General features: G+C 33.3%; 2 protein-coding genes across 3 annotated transcripts; one reads left to right on the forward strand and one right to left on the reverse strand.

Moving 5' to 3' along the window:
- The first annotated feature begins 1,475 nt into the window (after positions 1 to 1,475).
- Positions 1,476 to 3,299, forward strand: LOC108466137 (ubiquitin-conjugating enzyme E2 10-like). Of its 2 annotated transcripts, XM_053021291.1 has the most exons (5): positions 1,476 to 1,544; positions 1,628 to 1,658; positions 1,701 to 1,828; positions 1,902 to 2,006; positions 3,064 to 3,299. In XM_053021291.1, the coding sequence occupies exons 1-5, from the start codon at positions 1,476 to 1,478 to the stop codon at positions 3,193 to 3,195; spliced, it is 465 nt and encodes a 154-aa protein (XP_052877251.1). In that variant the 3' UTR covers positions 3,196 to 3,299. The 2 variants fall into 2 exon arrangements, with proteins under 2 accessions (XP_052877251.1, XP_052877252.1); XM_053021292.1 differs by lacking the exon at positions 1,628 to 1,658 and having other exon boundaries at positions 1,476 to 1,539; positions 1,686 to 1,828.
- An 8,350-nt stretch (positions 3,300 to 11,649) lies between these two features.
- Positions 11,650 to 12,126, reverse strand: LOC128285169 (uncharacterized). Its single transcript, XM_053022549.1, has one exon. The coding sequence runs from the start codon at positions 12,124 to 12,126 to the stop codon at positions 11,650 to 11,652; it is 477 nt and encodes a 158-aa protein (XP_052878509.1).
- Positions 12,127 to 20,366: the final 8,240 nt, after the last annotated feature.

Raw genomic sequence — 20,366 nt, forward strand, 5'->3', positions numbered from 1 at the left:
AAGAAAAAAAGTGATGGTTCTTTTGTGTATCTACTTCTTTATGTTGATGACATGTTGATAGCAACAAAAGATAAAGAGAGATAAGAAAGGTTAAAGCCCAACTAAGTGAAGAATTTGAGATGAAAGATTTAGGACCAACAAAGAAGATACTTGGTATGGAGATTCTCGAGATAGAAAAGCAAGTAAATTGTACCTAAGTCGGAAGGGGTACATTGAGAAAGTTCTTTGCGTGTTCAATATGCAGAGTGCTAAGCCTGTTAGTACTCCTTTAGCGACCCATTTCGACTTTCATCGGCCTTATCTCCTCAATCGATAATGAGATTGAGTACATGTCACATGTTCCATACTCTAGTGCAGAGGGATCTCTCATGTATGCTATGGTTTGTTCACGCCCGATTTATCATATGCGCAAGGCGATTAGCGATACATGGCGAATCTCGGTAAAGAACACCGGAAAGCGATTCAATGGATTTTAAGATACTTACGAGGCACTACTAATGTTTGCTTACGTTTGGAAGAACTAAAGATGGAGTTATAGGGTATGTTGATGCTGATTTTGCTGGAGACCTTGATAGAAGAAGATCTCTCACAAGTTACATCTTTACAATCGGAGGTTGTGCAATTAGTTGGAAAGCCACTTTGCAAACTACATCGCTTTGTCTACCACCAAGCCGAGTACATGGCGATTCTTGAGGCTTGTAAAGAAGCTATTTGGTTGAAGGGACTATTTAGTGAACTCAATGAAGACCTTCAAATCAAGACAAGATTTTGTGATAGTCGAGTGCCATCTTTCTTACAAAAGATCAAATGTTTCATGAGAGAACAAAACACATTGATATTCGGTATCATTTTGTTCGTGATATTATTGCTCGTGGTGATATTGTTGTGAGCAAAATTAGCACTCATGAAAATCCTGCAGATATGATGACTAAGTCACTTCCTATAACCAAGTTTGAGCATTGCTTAGACTTGGTTGGTGTTCATTGTTGAAGTTAAACCCTTAAGGGGTTTTTTGGAAGAGGTGAAGAACTTGTTTATTGAAAGTTCGCGATGAAGAACTTGTTCATTGAGAATTTGTGTCAAGGTGGAGATTGTTAGAATTAAGTGACCCAAATTCTTATTTAAATAAAATACTATGGAAAATAAAATAAAAGTAAAATCCATATAGAACTAGACTTCTTTTATTTTATTTTAGAATAAGGTTTTTAAACCTTATTAAACTCCATCTATTTTATATTGATTAGGATAAGGTGTTTCAATCCTACTAGAATATGGCTTTGCAAGCCTATAAATAGACATAGTCTATTCCTCTTGTATTTGAGTAAAAATTTTTCGACATAGTGAATTTTCTTCTCCTCTGCCCGTGGTTTTTTTTCCCGAAAGGGTTTCCACGTAAAATTTATGTGTTCTTTATTTTTATTTATTTTATTCTATTTTATTTTTCACATATATATATATATATAAGAACTTTATTAATGGCGTCAAAAAGAATACTGAAGGAGCTCAAGGAATTGCAAAGAGATCCTCCAGCTTCATGCAGTGCAGTCAAAAAGAATACTGAAGGAGCTCAAGGAATTGCAAAGAGATCCTCCAGCTTCATGCAGTGCAGGTAAGAGTTAGAAAGAAGCAAAATCGCATTGCAGCTAATCTCCATTGTTGTTTGCAAGGTAAATTCACTACGTAAGCTGTACTTTATCCAGGTCCAGTGGGTGAAAATATGTTTCATTGGCAGGCAACCATTATAGGTCCAAATGATAGTCCATATGCTGGTGGTGTTTTCCTTGTGACCATCCATTTCCCTCCTGATTACCCATTTAAACCTCCCAAGGTACCATAATCTAGCACCTAATGCATCTCTATGGGCTTTTTAACATAATAATGTTCACCAAATTGTTTTTCAGATTGCCTTCAGAGCCAAGGTTTTCCATCCCAACATAAACACTAATGGCAATATCTGTTTAGACATTCTCAAAGAACAATGGAGTCCTGCACTCACCATATCCAAGGTAGGTAAAGCTTGGATCAATAAAATTAAGAAAAAAAAAAGAAAAGAAAAAGGGTAAGCTAGAAGCATAGTCACTCAAAAATAGGATATGTACTATTTTGGTCACTTCAAAATTTATTCTTAATTTAACCACTCGAATAAGGATAATTGTGCGACTGCCATTAAAATGTCTGTTTTATTTTAATGGATTGCTGAGGTGGCATATTAACACATTGAGTGATTGACACGTGACATTTTAGTTGACTTTTGACTAAAGTTTAGGGACCTCCCTATAATTAGTCCAAAACTTTTTCCCCTAAACTTCATAGAGAGGTCCTAAATTTTAGTCAAAAGTCAATAAAAAAATATCACATGTTAATCACTCAATGTGCTAATATGCCACGTCAACAATCCATTAAAAGAAAACAAAATTTTTAACAACAATGACTAATTTGTATAATTATCTTATTTAAAGTGACTAAATTTAGAAAAAATAGAGTGACCAAAATAGAACTTACCCTATTTTAATGTTAAAACACATAAATTTGAAATCATATATATTTAAAAAATTCAAAATAAAATTTAAAAATACTTTAGTATGATAACTTGAATCACTAATCAACTTATTTAGATCCCAAAATTATTATTTTAGAAAATTTTAATTTCTTTAATTTTAATATATTTTTAAAATTTTTAAAATTTTTAAAAATATAAAATTTGGAATTTTAAATATTTTAATTTTAAAATTTGTTTTGAAATTTTGAAAATTATGCTGAACTTTTTTATAATTTTGTTGAGAGAGATGCCAATTAGCTTATTTTTCAAACCTGATAGGGACTAAAAGAGTATTTGCACTAATCAGTTATTCGAATTGTAAAATTTAACTTGATTCGAACTTGAAATTCGAATTACTTATTCGAGTTGACTCAAATAATTTGAATAACTGGATTTAATTAACTCGAAATCCAAATTTTTTGATTTTTTCAAATCGAATTTTACTCACTTGTAAATATAGTAAAAAAAAAAAAAAACATGTAAACCAATTAAATGCTATATTTATATATATTGGGCTAATGCAGGTTTTACTGTCAATATGTTCACTGCTAACCGACCCAAACCCTGATGATCCTCTTGTACCGGAGATTGCTCGTATGTGCAAAGCTGACAAATTCAAGTATGAATCTACTGCTCGGAGCTGGACCCATAAATAGGCCATGGGCTGAACTAGGTTAAAATATGCCCTCAGTCCCTGTACTTTTCATTATTTTGAAATTTAGTCCATCTGGGTTTATTTCTAAAATTATAGTCCCTTTGATTTGAAAATTAAAGTACAATTGATAATACTGTTAATGGATTTTGAGTAATTTAAATATGTGACATGTTACTATTCAAACCTTTGGTTTAAAGGTTTAAAGTTTGATTGATTACACATTCATATTTAATAGAAGACAATGTTATCAATTTCACTTTAATTTTTAAATCAGATAAGTAGAGGGACTACATTTTTGAAATTAAAAGTAGAGGAACCAAATTTCAAAAGTTAGAAGAGTAAGGGATTGGTAGGTCTATCGATATAATCATTATGCTAGTAAAAGAATCAAACAAGACTAAACTCTAATAAAGTTAACATTTATTGTTTAAAAATATTATTTAATGTTTAACAAAGCTAATATTTTGAACATTAAATGGTAAATGTTTACTTTGTTAAAATAGCCATATTTGATTCTTTCATACTAGTATAGGGACTAAATTGATATATTAGAAAGTATAAGAAATAATTTGAATCAGTTTCTATGATAGAGAGAGCTAATATGTAATTTCACCGTTGTCTTGCCTACTACTTTGTTGAAGGTATAAACTTAATTAATTCCCACTATTTCCAGGTATATTATTATGAAACGAAAAAGAAGAAACAAGAAAGTAGTGATAGTATAAGAAAAGTGCCACTTTGGTTTTCAATAACAATGTATCGGCTTCTCCTTTGGTCCTTGGTTTCAACTTTCCTAAGGTGTTTTGTTTAATTACTCTGCTTTGCTTATAAAATAATGATACGAGATTACTAATCTTTAATCTCCTTAACCAAATCTCTGAATCTATTTTAGGGTTTAACCGTGGGAATGGTAATCCCGCTTAAGGATTTTATAGGTAAAACGGTCCCTATATTATATTTAAATAGGTTAATTAATTCTTATATGTTAATTAAAAAATAAATTGATCTTTTCGTTAAAAATTTCAACTGTTTCTACTGTTAAAAATCGATCCATGTAGGTCGACATGATTTATATGTGGCATTTCTCATTGTACTGGTTGGTTATTTCGTTAACTGCTAATACAAGAGGATGAAAATTTAATAGAAAGGGCCAATATTTTCTTTGAACTAATGTATAAAGACTAATTTATCTATTTTTAAATAGAGAGAACAAAATGCAATTTAACTCTTAATATAGAAACCTCAATAGTACTTTTACCAAATTTTATAGATTTTCAATAAATTAAAGATGACATGTAATTAAAATTTAAAATTTTAATTCTCTCTCTATATATAGGAACTATAGTTCAATATTACAGAGAAGTTAAAAAGGCTGACCGGCCCTCACCCCTAAACTCTTTCAGATTTTTTATTATCCTTGTTAATATACGTCATATTATTACTTAAGTTAAAAGGTGAATTTGAAGTTAAAAAGCGGTGCGTTTATCTATTATTAGTGTAAAAATAATAGTGACGGTGAGATTAAATATTGTAGTGTATGACAAAAAGTAAACTAAACGTATATCCAACCGTCCATCCAAACCCACCCTAAATCAAGTTTAAATAACAAATTTTTTGTGCAAAGCAGTATTTAACCCTTAACAACAAAGGCCTTTGAATTTTTTTTTTAAATATTAGCTTTTTTTTAATTCTTAACTATATTCTATAATTAAAATTAAATAAAGTATATTCATTATATTTTTAATAATTCTTTTCTTTGATACAATAATAGAGATAAGGGATGGGGCTAAATAAGCGTCGAGTTTTAGCTATTGCTCCATTCAAATTAATAATTCTTTTAAATTAATTATATATATATATATACTTTTGGACCTTGTTTTGTATCTATATTATTTATAAATTTTTAATTAAATTGGTATTACAAATTAGTCAAACACTAATTTAATTGAGAAGATACTAAAAAATAAATTTTATTATAAAAATATTTATAGCTCTCAATAATTTTATATTTATTTAAAATTAAATAACTTAGACTAAAATTTTAAAAGAAATCCCAAAATGAATTAGTAATAAAGTTGGAAGAATTTCTTTCTACAAGTTCAATCAGGATTGGAGTTGATGTTGATTTTATATTTTTTCACTCGCAATACAAATATTATATAATCTAAGTGTGAGTTTTGATATGATATGTAGTGCGTTTAGTTTACTTTTTATTTCACGCTATAATATTTAATCTTACAGCCGCTGTTAATGCATTGTCCATTTAAACCCACACTAATTCTATTTAAATAATTCAAATAAAGATATTCGATAAAAATTCTTAAACAAACAAATAATAAAACAATGGAACCAACGGGCAAATTACCAATAAAAGCCCCGTTTTTTTTTAAATTTACCGAAATGGGCCAGGTCAAAAATTATTAACCGGAATGGGCCAGTTTTTACAAAACGCATCCACGTCAGCGTGTTGTTAGAGGAAAAAGCAGGAAACGCTTCCTCAAGGAAGCGCTTTGCCTATGTGGACAGAAAACGCTTCCTTGAGGGCGCGCTTTCTGTCCACGTAGGCAAAGCGCTTCCTTGAGGAAGCATTTTTCCCGTGTTTGAATAGTAGCAACGACTACTTTTTTGACCGTTGGTAACCCCCCCCAACGGTCCAAAAAAAAAACTATAAAACCCCCCCACCCTTTTCATTTTTTTCACACTTAAATCCTTTCAATCTTCAATTTTTCAATATTCTCTCAAATTCCTCTCAAATCTCTCAAATTTCTCTTAAATTCCTCTCAAAACTCTCGTTAATTTTTTTCAAAAAAGCTCTAATTTTATTTTTTCTAGATTTATTTTTTAAAATAAAAAAAAATTGATCGTGTTAGCAATGGCCGGAGAATTAATTCGCTTCGATGATAAACACATATCCGTTGAACAAATGCAAATAGTAAGTGTTAAATTTAATATTTAAATATTATTTAAGATTTCTGTCATTTATGCAAATTTAAATAATTTTTATTTTATTATATCTTATAAAAGTCTGTAGATCGGATATTGCAATGCTATATCCGTAACATGACTGGTCCTCCATCACCGTTGATAGAGGATTACCTATGGGAAGCGGGTTTTTGGCACGTGGCGATGATAGGCCGGGGGTGCAAGTTGGACCCGAAACTTATTAGTGCGTTGATAGAAAGGTGGAGACCCGAGACGCACACATTTCATCTTCCATTTGGAGAGTGCACTATCACTTTGGAAGACGTGCATTTGCAATTAGGATTGCCGGTGGACGAGGACGCAGTCACTGGGTCCGTTCATTCTGCTGATTGGGGAGCGGTATGCTACGAGCTTTTGGGTGCTATTCCGGACAATATTAACGGAGGTCAGATCGAGATGGGCTGGTTATGAGACACTTTTTTGGAGCCGAATGATGATTCTACCGAACTAGAAAAAATTCGATATGCTCGAGCATACATTCTTCAAATAATTGGAGGTTATTTGATGCCAGACTTGTCACGAAACCTTGTAAATCTGAGATGGCTGCTAAAACTCGTTGATTTTAGAGCAGCTGGTCAATTTAGTTGGGGGTCTGCCGTGTTGGCAACACTGTACCAGGAGATGTGCGGGGCTACGCGACCGAATAAAGCGAAAATCGGAGATTGCCTATCACTACTGCAATCATGGGCACGGTTTCGCTTTCCATTTTTGCGTCCTCGAGTGGACCACCCATATACATTCCCACTCATAACGAAGTAAATTTTATATTAGATTTTACAATTATTACGTAGATTTAAAATATAATCGTATGCTAAAAATTTATTTAATTAGGTGGAACCATTCAGCAAGTTATGCTTGATTACTTACCTGTCTTGAAGATATACGGCTTCTATTAGATCAACGATCGGAAGCACAAGTAAGTATTAAAAATATATATACATACATAATAAAATAGTGGATTCGTATTTAGTATTTAGTATTTAGTATTTTTTATTTATGTAGCACCCCAAACCCAGCCCAGAAGTTATGGCCGGATCCGGCATGCCACATCAAAAACGTTAAAAAAAAAAATTCCATTCTAAGTCCAGAAAATCGTACTTGATGTTCAAAAGATTAATTCATTAAGGATTAAAGTGAATGGAAGTCATGCACCGTAGGAAACCGGAAAGAGGTGGTGAGTCCATCGGACCGCTAAGTACCAAGCTCCTTCTGATTCAATCCTAGACATGCATACCGCCATTGCCACACCTTAACGTCATGGATATTTCTAGGAAACCGATTTGATTAAGTCATTTTTAGGAAAAGTGATTAATTTTGGAAAATACTTTCATTGCGGAAGCTTTGCTTGTTGTCGTGTTATTTTGAAATCAATTGTTGTTTTTGAAAACGCACCCTAAAGCTATCCAATTTCAACAGTTAAAATAAGTATTACCTATCTTAGTAATACATATTAAAACCATAAAAATAATTAAGCGGCCTTATTACATTTAAAAGCCCAAAACTTCAAACGTAAATAAAAGGATGTCCAGTTCACGGAAGAAAATCAAACTTTCGAGCGGGTGGCCACTCCGAATTCCCTCACGACTCCAAGCCCACTATGGTTGGGGATTTCTGCGTGGATGAAAATAAAAGGGGTGAGTTTGGGAAACTCAATGTAAATTAACCCAACCATAGCCTATATCAGCTCAAACCACGAAATAGAATAAGTTGGCCTTAGCCCGAGCGAATTCGAATAAAGCCCATAGGCCCATAATAGAACGTAATGATATTACATGTTTATGCGAAACCCAACCCAGATTCATCCATAACACCCCGTGCATCAACGTTACACCATGTGGGAGACTACTCGACCCACCCAATCACTACACACCACGAATTTGCAGCATGGCTGCCGAGCAGAATAATGTGACAGAGTCACCAGATCTGATAATCGTGGCGAGCCACCGAATCAGATATATGTGGCGAGCCACCGATCGATATTTGTGGCGAGCCACCAGATCGATATTTGTGGCATAGCCACTAGAACGCTTCCTCCATAATATAACCCATGTCCCCATGCAATGATATATAATCATGGCATACATCATACATAATCGATCGTCATGCTTTTCACCAAAATTAACCCTAGGGGTATAACGGTAATTTTGCACCTAGGGGTATAACAGTAATTTTCCATACATAGGGGTATTATAGTAATTTAGCTACTTTTAGGGTTTTCATGCATATCCTAACTATTTACGTACTATCAGAACACTTACCGCACATACTTACTGAATTGGGCCCGTTGGCCCATGAACCCGATCTTTGGCCCATTAAGCCCAAATTATCAAAATGTATGAAATCGCGCGTACTGCAGTTTATTACTTTAGATTACCAAATATACAAACCCAACTATTTTACGAGCATTCGTACACTCGCAAATTCCCAATGACTTTTCGGCATTTCGGCTTTTCAGCTTTTGCCAATCTAGTCCATGAGAGGGTGTCAGTTACACACCTGTTTGCGACGATATGCTGACGAGATCCACACACGAACTGCCTACAATTGGATTACTAACTCGTTAATCTAACTATTCAAATACAAACTACGTATTAACCTCTTACAATATTCGGCCAACCACACCTACAGATCATAGTAAGCTTATAAGAAAACAATAAGCAACTCATTAACAAATTTTTGTCAATGTTTACCACATAATCATAATTTCACTGCAAGCTGTCTTCCTGAGCAACAGTCACTAAATTAATTATAACTGGAGCTACGAAACTCCAAATCAAGTGCCGTTAATTTTCCCTGAAAATAGACTCATATATCTTCTATCCATAAAATTTTCAGAATTTTTGGTTTAGCCAATCAATACCAGATTTTTCTCAAAGTTTCCCATGTTTCACTGTTTGACTAATCTGACCACTCTTCATTACGAATCAAATTTCTCATTGTACAGAATTCAAAATATGTTCTTGTTTATTTCATTAGAAACTAGACTCAATAAGCTTTAATTACATAATTTATTCAGCTTCTAATTCATCTCCCACAATTTATGGTGATTTTCCAAAGTCACGTTACTGCTGCTGTCCCAAGCAGATTTATTACCAAATCACTCTTTCACACATACCTTGCATGTATGTTATTTAAACATGTATATCACCAATCAATCGTCACATATCTATGATTTTACTTAAGAATAATCTCCATTTCATCATTTAAAAGTACAACATGTTAGCTGATTTTTCCCTTTAACATCTAAGGCACATGCATGCTCATTTGTTTGGCTCAACTTCACCTATCTTCCATTTTTCATCAAAAGAACATGAAACAACAACCATTTTCTTCATTTTAATTCATGACTAAATGCTCACAACACAACCAAAAACCAAAATATGCTTCAAGAGTTAAGGTAGAATCAAGAAGAACTCATGAACCTCAAAATAGAAACAATGTACCAAGAACTTACCTTCAATTTTCCTCCTCCTAATGACCGAATACTCAAGAGCTTTCTCCTCTCCTTTCTCTTCTCTAACTTTCAGCTATGATGAACAAAGATGGACAAAACTTTGTTCTTTTCACCCTTTTCTTTTAATAAAACTTCAGATTTCATCCATTTAATTCTTTAATACAAAAGACATGAAATTCTTATCATGAAACATTTACCTAACCCATTATCATGATACATTTACCTAACCCATTATCATGGAACATTTACCTAACCTATTATCATGGAACATTTACCTAACCTATTATCAATTTGTATCAATTTGTACCATAAATTATGGATATCAAGTGCACATTTTGTCTACAACAATATGATGGCTGGCCACTTCATGTAAAATGGGAGGTTTGTCATGCAAATCCTCCTATTTTGCACTCCTATTTATTTGGCCACTTCAATTTAGCCTATAGCATTTTCAAACATTTTCACATAGGTTCTATTTCAAAATTTCACCCCCTTTTTCTTATGGAACAAAAATTAACTAAAATTGTCGGGTTCTATCTTAAGTTTGGGCTTTCTAGAGGCCCACTAACATAATTAAACCTATGCCAACATTCATAGGGTTCCCAAAAATTGGGGCGTTACAAGTTAACTAATATTTCCATCATTTTTATATAGTTTCAATGGACACCATACGAGGATCCGGCAATTCGGGCAGTAATTTCGGATGAATACTTGCAAAATCCGAACGCTTGGCACGTGAAGGTCCCATTGGTCAACTTTGCTATTGTGGAGATGCACCAATCAGACAGAGTATTATGGCAATTTGGATTCCGACAATCGATTCTTGTGGCACTTGAGGTGTTGGATGATCATCACAAAATCGACTTACGGCAATTGCATACAGATTGGCCGAGATTCTGGTCACACTATATCCAAATGTGGGAAGATCGGTATGATTATATACCTACTCGGAAACCGATCATCGTTCCAGAGTTGGCGTGCGTGCCGGAATACATGCCATGGTTTAGGATTCATGGCAAGCCATATTCATTGTCAGAAGAGGAGAGGCAGCGGCAATTGCGTGTCCAAAGGGAACGACGTGGCCCTTTAAATCCTAGAAGAAGGGACGACGACGCAGGCCCATCAACAGCGCCCACACAATCACCCGGCCCAGCAACAGGACCTACACAGTCACCGGGCCCAACAGTTCAACCGTCGACACCCACAGCACAGCCTCTTCAGATGATGCCAGGTACGTATCCTAGCCCTTTTATGTATCCTAGCCCTTATATGTTTCCTTTTTCTAGTCCTATGGCAGGTTGGAATGCATGGCCCGGTTCATCTCCATTTCCGATTACTCCGAGTGGACCTCTGATCTATAGGCAGCCGTCGCACGAGGGATCACAGGAGGGGCCGTCGGGGAGCTCTTCTTTTTACCAATCCCCATCACCTTATGGGTTTCAAACACCTCCGCCATTGATTTTTATTTTAATATATTTGTACAAACATTTTGAATCTTTTATATTATTTCATGTAATTAGATAAAAGGTTGTTTTAAATAAAGTAATTGTAATTTACTTTTATATTTTTTAATAAAATGGAAATTATTTTAAATAAGGCAACATTTTGAATATTTTATATTATTTCATGTAATTAGATAAAAGTTGTTTTAAATAAAGTAATTATAATTTACTTTTATATTTTTAATAAAATGGAAATTATTTTAAATAAGGCAACATTTTGAATATTTTATATTATTTCATGTGATAATATAAAAGGTTGTTCTAAATAAAGTAATTATAATTTACTTTTATATTTTTAATAAAATGGAAATTCTTTTAAATAAGGCAACATTTTGAATATTTTTATATTATTTCATGTGATAATATAAAAGGTTGTTTTAAATAAAGTAATTATAATTTACTTTTATATTTTTAATAAAATGAAAATTATTTTAAATAAAGCAATATTTTGAATATTTTATATTATTTCATGTAATAAAATATAAATAATACAACATATTGACAATTACAACAACTATCAACTATTGCGATTTGGACATGATCTACATGTATGGCCTGGGTTCCTACACCATCCACATAACTTCTGTTGATTGGTTGTTTCTCGGATATCCATATTGTTGCGTATTCTAGTCGAGTAAGGTCGACCCTTTGGTTTACGCCGCAACTCTCTATCCGGTAACAGCTTAAACGGAGCAAGCGATACAGAGGGCCACTTACGCTCATCTGGGACCGGTAGGAATATGTGTCTCCACACGTTGTACATGTATTCCAATTTGTACACGTCGTCGACATAGCTCATGGGATCCAGACGAAGATTTTGACAAGTTGTAATTACATGAGCGCATGGATAACGAAGTGCATCAAACCTTCCACAATCGCAAGTTCTATTTCTTAAGTTTACACGATATTGCCCGCCAGTAATACCTTGGTGCGGTTTGTCAAACTCTGTCACACGAAACCATAAGTTGTCTCGATCGTGACACACTGTGTGCATAGTGTTCGCCCGTGCCTTTGCCTTGTTAATTTCTTGCAATACCTTTGCGCACCATACATGGCCTCCCTACATTTGGCCTGCATAACTCGCTGCTCGTTTCGGAAATAGTGCCGCTAAACGAAAATATGTCTCTCGCACAACTGATGTTATCGGTAAATGACGTGTTCCTTTCAGAACAGAATTTATACATTCGGCCAGGTTTGAGGTCATGTAACCATATCGTAAGCTGCCGTCGTATGCTTGTGTCCACTGTTCGAAAGGTATATTACATAGGTAGTCATGGCCCTCTTCCTTAACTGAATGGAAAACTGCCAATATCTCATGAAAACGGTCCTTACTTATCTCATAGCTTGCCAATATAAGTTGATAGCGAAAATTACATACCACTTTTCCATTTAAAATAAATTTAATATTCCAAACGAAATTATATTAATAGAGATAAAGTTAAATACCCATGTTGGCCACTTGCCATCATTCACCTTTAGATGGACATTGCCTGTAGTAGTTGGAAGCAATGTACCTTAGGCAGTACCGATGGTGTGTGCGATGCCATATGCTTCCCTGTCGCTCAATTACAGCTAGTATCCCGGTGCCTCGATCTGATATAACGCATATATCAGGTTAGGGGCAAACATGCATCCTTAACCTAGAAAGAAAGAAATCCCAGTCATCAGCTGACTCTCCCGGTGTTATTGCAAATGCAATTGGAAGGATTCTTTCACTACCATCCTGTGCGACTGCTAGCAATAGCCGATGGGTATATCTACCATACATAAAGGTACCGTCAATTTGTACCAATGGCTTACAATATGCAAATGCGTCTCGACATTGCTTAAAGCTCCAGAAGAGACGCTTAAATACTTGGCATCCACAGAGCAATCAGTCGTTGTAGTATGTAGGTTCTGTTTGAAGGTCTGTTATGCAACCTGGGATGTATCTCTCTAGCACTTGACACCACTGCCATATTTCATTATATGAAGCATCCCACCCACTATGCATCTTCTCCAAAGCCTTCTGCTTAGCTATCCAAGCCTTGCGGTAAGAGAGCGTGTACCCCATTTGGTTACGAATATTAGCAATTAAGACTGACACTGAAGTTCTAGGATTTGCCTTCACCAAGCTAGCTAACATAGCTGATTCCATCTTGGGATGATCTTGTGAAATACCTGTCAACGAAGTACGTTAAATAATGTAACATTACATAATAACAGTATTATTCAAAAACCTTAAATACTGTACCTGCAGCACATGTATGTGGACCTTTATACTTTTTTATCTCCCATAACCCTGTCCTTTTCCTCAACGAGGCGTAGATTTTCCATGAACAACTTCTGTCTTGCACTGCACACTTCGCCTCAAACTTATCGGATTTAGATTAAACACGTGGTAGTTAACACCGTTATTGATGCTATGTTGTTTCAATGCACTAAGAAAACTATCCTTATTGGAAAACTCCTTACCAACTTCAAATTCACTCGAATCCAATAACGAACTTGTATGATCACGTGTTCTGTATGGTAGATCTGGAAACTCCAATGTATCATCTGCAGGTAGATCAACATTATGCATGTGGGCTGGAGGCGAGTATGCCCTGAATCGTGGATCTTCTTCTTCATCTGAACCCCCTTCAACATCTTTAGGTTCAGTTGGAATAGGCTCCGGTTCAGAAAATAATCCAACTTCTGTACCATCGCGGTCGGGCTCTCGAGGTGGATCCACATCGGACTCATCATCTAACCCACCATCATCTGTGACGTATGAGGTCTCCTCACCAGTGGACGTCATGGGGAGTACATCATCCCTTCTTCTGGGCATTTCATAACGTCCCCAATTGGATGTAGATTGCCAAGCACTATAAGTTGATGTCGTTCCCCAGTACGTATTTCCAGCATCAAACATCGACCCACCTAGGTGCATGTCCCATCCACTAACAGAGTGTCGTGCAGGGATTGTGTATTCCATACCGCTACCAAAAACTGGAGGTTCCGTGTTATGTAACCCACTAACAGAGTGTCAAGCAGGGGTCGTGTATTCCTCTCGAACAGCAGCCGCAAATGTATCATTTGGCGATGCAAATTGTACATATAACTCAATATATGGTGCTCCACTAGCAAGATGAGTCTGCACCATTGCCTCCAAGCTACGAGCACCTTTGATGTCGAACGAGTCATATGTTACTGGATCAATAGAAACACAAAATCGATACCTAATAGACAACACTTTCATTGGCGTCGTTCTGAATATTTTACGCCTAATCCTTTTACGAAGTTCTGTCAAATCTATGTTCTGGTTAAAAACCAGTTGTATTGTATTCTCCGAAAAAAAAAACACCGTTCTCAGTGTGACGAACCTCACCATCATAGTAAATAACAGTACTAATGCGTTCACTCATCTTTAATTTTTATCCTTCTTAGCCTCTCTATTTTTTTTTTGCTGTAAGTTATGCAACCTGAGAACAAAATTTGGCTCATTTATAGCCCAAGTTATTTCAGAAACCACTGTAGCAAAAGAGCGCCCACGTGGGAGCTTCTTTCAGTACTTTTGCTGAAAATGCATCCTACTTGAAGCGTTTTTGACACTATTTATGCAGACACGTCTTCTCAAAATTATTTTTTCAGAGACCACTGTAGCAAAAGAGCATCCACGTAGGAGATTCTTCCAGTAATTTTGCTGAAAATGTATCCTGCTTGAAGCATTTTTACCACTATTTGCGCAGACACATCTTCTCAAAATTATTTTTTCAGAGACTACTGTAGCAAAAGAGCGTCCACGTGGAAGCTTCTTTCAGTACTTTTGCTAACAATGCATCCTGCTTGAAGCATTTTTTACACTATTTGCACAGACACGTCTTCTCAAAATTATTTTTCAGATACTACTGTAGCAAAAAAGCGTCCACGTGAGAGCTTCTTTCAGTACTTTTGCTGACAATGCATCCTGCTTGAAGCGTTTTTGACACTATTTGCGCAGACACGTCTTCTCAAATTTATTTTTTCAGAGACTACTGTAGCAAAAGAACGTCCATGTAGAAGCTTTTTTAGATTAACAAATAATTTAATTAAGTTACCTTAAACCCCAAACCCTAATTTATTTGATTTTTTTTCTTAAATACTCTAAAACCTTAAACCCTAAAATCCTAATCTAAATTTATTTAAATTTATAATTAATTTACTCAAGTAACCCTAAACCCTAATTTATTTGATTTTTTCCTTAAAAACCATAAACACTAAACCATAATCTAATTTTTTAAAATTAGTAATTAATTTAATTAACAAACACTAAACCTTAATTTATTTAATTTTTTCCTTAAAACCTAAACTTTAAAAACCCAAAATTCTCAAAACCCTAACCCTAATTGCGAAAAACCTAATAAAAACACGGAAAACGCTTCCTCAAGGCGCTTTGCCTCACGTGATGAAAGCGCCTCAAGGAAGCGTTTTACATCACGTAGGCAAAGCGCTTTCTTGAAGCGTTCTTTTTTCCCGACAACGTCTTTGGCGTGGACGCGTTTTGTAAAAATTGGCCCATTTCGGTTAATAATTTCTGACCTGGCCCATTTCGGTAAATTTAAAAAAAAACGGAGCTTTTATTGGTAATTTTCCCGGAACCAACTAATTAATATAATAAAAAATTATTAGCGTAGATAAGCTTTTATTCATACTAATTTTTATCAATTAATTAATATAGCTAGTATGATTTTTACTCACTTTGAGTTAAATATTTATTTATTTTAATTATAAAATAAAAATTTAAAGGTTCAATATGTTCTAAGTTCTTGTACTATTAATATATTTGAAACTTAGTCTTCATATTTTTATTTTTAGGAATCTAATCTCTCTACTTTTATAATGCGCTTAAATTTAATAGTGTTAGCAATTTTAAAAATTTACATTAACATTTTAGTCGAATAAAGTATTTGGATTAACTAATGACATTATAAGAGTTTTTTTTACTCACCAAAATAATAATTTATTAGCATTATAAGAGTTGAGGTATCAAATTATTTTAAAATTGAAGTATAGAGATTAAATCTCAAATTTAAGTGAAGTATAAGGATCAAAATTAAAAGTTAATAATTCTTATACAATCTAAAAAAACATCTAAAAAAAATAGAGAAATTAGAATTGAAATTTAACTATGTCAAAAAGAAAAAGAAAAGAAAAGAAAATAATAATTGACAAGTGTTAAGTATAATCCTAAAAAAAGAAGAAGAAGAAGAAGAAGATAAATTAGAATCGAAATTTAGCCAAGGAAAAAAAAGGAAATAGAAATGAAAAATAGAAAAATTCTACCAATTCCTTCTATCACAAGTAGACCTGTTCATGGGTCAACCTACGTGTTCAAGTTCGAAGAGTCGTACAAAATTCGAAAGGGTTTGAGCAAAAAAAATTAAGCTCATTTAAAATATGGATCGGGTTCCGACTTAAACATTCAAGGCCCGAGCCCGAGCCCAGCTTGACTCGTTTTAAATTTATAATACTTTATATTTTGTTAGTTTTATATATCATGTAATTTAGAACACATTAAAAAATAAAGTTATACTAAATATATAATACTACTATAATGTAAATATTAAAAAAAATGTCAAGATGACTATATAAAAATTTTCAATAAATAAAAAAATGTATACAATTATTAAAATGAGATTGTATTAGTCTTTTGCAAATATGAGCAATTTTGGACAAAATTTTAGACTTAAACTTCGAGCCAAACCAAATTTTAAACAAGCATAAGGTATGTTAATATTATATTTAAACCCAATTCAACTTGACCCATGAACACCACTAATCACAAGCCTTCAGGTTATCTAGCTAGCTGCATATTCAATTCAAATTTAAAGGATCTTAATGACTATTTTTCTAAAAAAGGTCCATTTCCTACTTTATTTACGGATATGGGCCACTTTAAACTTTATTTACTGAAATGGGCCAAAAAACAAAAAACACGTCCATATAGGCACGTTTTAAAGGAAAATTTCAGAAAAGTGTATCCTTGGAGGAGCGCTTTTGCCATGTCAGCATAAAACGCGCTGACGTGGACACGCTTATTGACATGGAAAAAGCACTCCCCCAGGGACGTGCTTTAGCCTGTGTTTTTTCTAGGGTGTGTCATTTGCATGTTTAGGGCTTAGGGTTTAGGGTTTTAAGGTTAAGGTTTTTGTTAAAATAAATTAAAGTTTTATATGTTTAGAGTTTATGGTTTTGGAAAAAATAAATTAGGGTTTAAGGATTTTTAAAAATAAATTTGTGTTTAGGGTTTTAGGATTTTTGTAATAGTTTTAGGGATGAGTTCTGAAAAAATTATTTTAACGAGATTGATTTTGTTTTTTTTTTGTTCAGTCAGTAAAAGTACTGAAAAAAAGCTGGATGCTATTTTTCTACAGTAATTTCTGAAAAAACAATTTTGAGAAGATGGTTATGAAAAAAATGGGTAAAAAACGCTTTAAGCAGGATATACTGTCAACAAAAGTAATGAAAAAAGCTCACCTGGATGCTATTTTTCTACAGGAGTTTCTGAAACAATAATTTTGAGAAGATGGTTTTGAAAAAATAGGGTAAAAAACACTTCAAGCAGGATGCACTTTCAGCAAAAGTACTGAAAAAGCTCCCACATGGACACTATTTTTCTACAGGAGTTTCTGAAAAAATAATTTTGAAAAGATGATTCTGAAAAAATAATGTCAAAAATGCTCCAAGCAGGATGCACTGTCAGCAAAAGTACTGAAAAAAGCTCCCACCTGGACACTCTTTTTATACAGTAGTTTCTGAAAAAATAATTTTGAGAAGATGGTTCTTAAAAAATAGTGTCAAAAATGCTTCAAGCAGGATGCACTGTCAGCAAAAGTACTAAAAAAAGCTTCAAGCTGGACGCTATTTTTCTACAGTAGTTTCTGAAAAATAATTTTGAAATGATGGTTCTGAAAAAATAGTGTAAAAAATGCTTCAAGCAGGATGCACTGTAACAACCCGTTTTTAGTCAAATCAGAACAGTGATTTTGGAACCACAAATTCAAAATCAAAATAATTATTTTATTATTATTTTAAGGTCTACAATATGATAGTATGTTTGTGTGAAATTTTATTGTTTGAGTGTTTAATTTAATGAAAAGGACTAAATTGCATAAAGTGTAAAATTTAAGTTCTATTAGTTAAAGGTGTCTAATAGCTACGGAATATTAAAGTGGAGGTCCTTACGTTATAATTAGACCATTATTAAGTTGGGTGGACATTTATGTACATGGTTTATATGAAATTTTTAATGTTTTAATAAAGGTTAAATTAGTAAATTATAAAATAACTTAAGTTAAAATAATAAAAACCATGGTATGAACTTTACCATTAAGCTTCCACCACTGAAATTTAGGGCTTGAAACACCATTAAAGAGCTTGAAGCATTCGACCTAGTCTTTTTGAGCATGTAAGTTCATTTTCGTCCCGTTTTTAATGATTTTTATGTTTTTGAGATCGTTGCAGCTTAATCTAGCTAGCCTAGGGATTAATTTGCAAAAATGTTAAAGGTTAGGATGTTTCCATTGATGAATATGTATGAGCTTTAATGATTGATGATAGATTATGAATGTTTGATGATAGTTATACAAGTTTTGTTAAGTGATTTTTAGTGAAAATGTAAATTAGGGATTAAATTGTGAAATGTGGAAAATTTGTGGTTAAAATGTGAAATAAATGAAAAATATGGGCTGCTAGGGATCTAATTGAAATTCCGATAGCATGGGTTTGGGTGGAATTGCATGAATTTGTGATTTTATGAAATAAAGATTAAATTGTAAAAGTTGTGAAATACTTGGGGCAAAAGTGTAAATATGTTTTAATGAGTGTTTTGGATTAAATTGAATAGAAAGATTATTAAATAAGCTAAATTTTATTACATATAGATCAAGAAACGCAAAATTCGGATCTAGATCGAGGGAAAAACAAAGTACTCGACTAATCGACCTATTTCATCATTTTTGTGAATTGAGATAAGTTTGTATGATTAATAAGCTTAATGTTATACGTGTTTATATGCTTAAATATTACAATTGTAATATTACGACACTGCGAAATATATCGACAAAACATTGAGACAGTGAGAATCCCGGTTGAACCTTAGGAATAGATAAGATACTAGTGACATGTCATTAGGGGTTATTGTGATTATGTGATCTAGGTGCTAGTCATGTACGTCCTACCGGTGGCTGAGTATACCGGCATGTGTTGCGGTTACTTGACAGCTTGTGTAAGCAGCACCGTGTAGCTACGTCTTGACTGACAGCTTGTGTGAGTAGGCCTGTTGATAGCTCGAGAATGAGCATATATGTGATTTGATATTGAGATAGAATTGGCTATGAATGATGGCACTTTGGTGTGAGATTCCCGAGTATCCGACATTATTCCTGTAATGACCCAAAATTCACGGCATCGAAAAAGTACGTTATCGGGCCTTCATTTTAGTGAAACGGGTTCGTAAATATTAATTAAAAATATTTACGAAGCTAGTTGTGTGTTTAATTAGGTTTTAGTTAGGTAAATTTAACTTAATTACGAGTAATTAGCAAAAAGGATTAAATTGAATAAAGTGTGAAAGTTTAATTATAGATTAAAAGAAAATAAAAAGGATCAAATAGACAATTATACCTAATGTATTAAATGACGCGGCTTGATAAAATTCTTATATTTTTTATAAATATTATTTAATTAGATTATTTTATTATATTATAAATTAAATACATACATTTGTAATACAATTATATAATTATTTATAATATAAGAAATTATTATTATATATTATTATTATATTATATATATATATAAAGTAAATGAAATAAAAGAAAGAAAGAAAGAAAATATTAAACAGGGACGAAACAGAAAGAAAAAGAAAGGAAAGAAGGGAGAAAAGAAAGAATAAGGAAAATAAGGTTTTAAAGGTTCCAAATTAAATTGGTAAGTCAATCTAAATCCTTTTTTTGAAATTTTTGAGTTTTTATGTTCCTAGAACAAAATACTACTAAGTATATGCTGAAATTTTGGAAATTACTAGATTTTTAGACACTAAATTTTGTTGAGTAAAAGTGTGAATTAGGGATTGAATTAATAGAATTTCAAGTTAGAAGTGGGAGAAGGATTTAATTGTAGAATAGGGTATAAATTTTGTATAATAAGGACTAAATTGTAAGAATTTCAAAGTTAGGTATTTATGATGAAAATTAGGAGTTAAGTTTGAGTTTGGATGATTATGGAGTAGGA

This window comes from Gossypium arboreum, chromosome 2, assembly GCF_025698485.1.
Source record: "Gossypium arboreum isolate Shixiya-1 chromosome 2, ASM2569848v2, whole genome shotgun sequence".
Lineage (NCBI taxonomy): Eukaryota > Viridiplantae > Streptophyta > Magnoliopsida > Malvales > Malvaceae > Gossypium > Gossypium arboreum.

What these genes read in the sequence shown, in the direction of transcription:
- LOC108466137 (XM_053021291.1), top strand. Translation starts at nt 1,476, where the DNA reads ATGGCGTCAAAAAGAATACTGAAGGAGCTCAAGGAATTGCAAAGAGAT. An exon ending in CTCCAGCTTCATGCAGTGCA is followed by an intron (nt 1,545 to 1,627) that starts GTCAAAAAGAAT and finishes GTTAGAAAGAAG; the next exon opens with CAAAATCGCATTGCAGCTAA. An exon ending in ACCCATTTAAACCTCCCAAG is followed by an intron (nt 1,829 to 1,901) that starts GTACCATAATCT and finishes ATTGTTTTTCAG; the next exon opens with ATTGCCTTCAGAGCCAAGGT.
- LOC128285169 (XM_053022549.1), bottom strand. Translation starts at nt 12,126, where the DNA reads ATGCACACAGTGTGTCACGATCGAGACAACTTATGGTTTCGTGTGACA.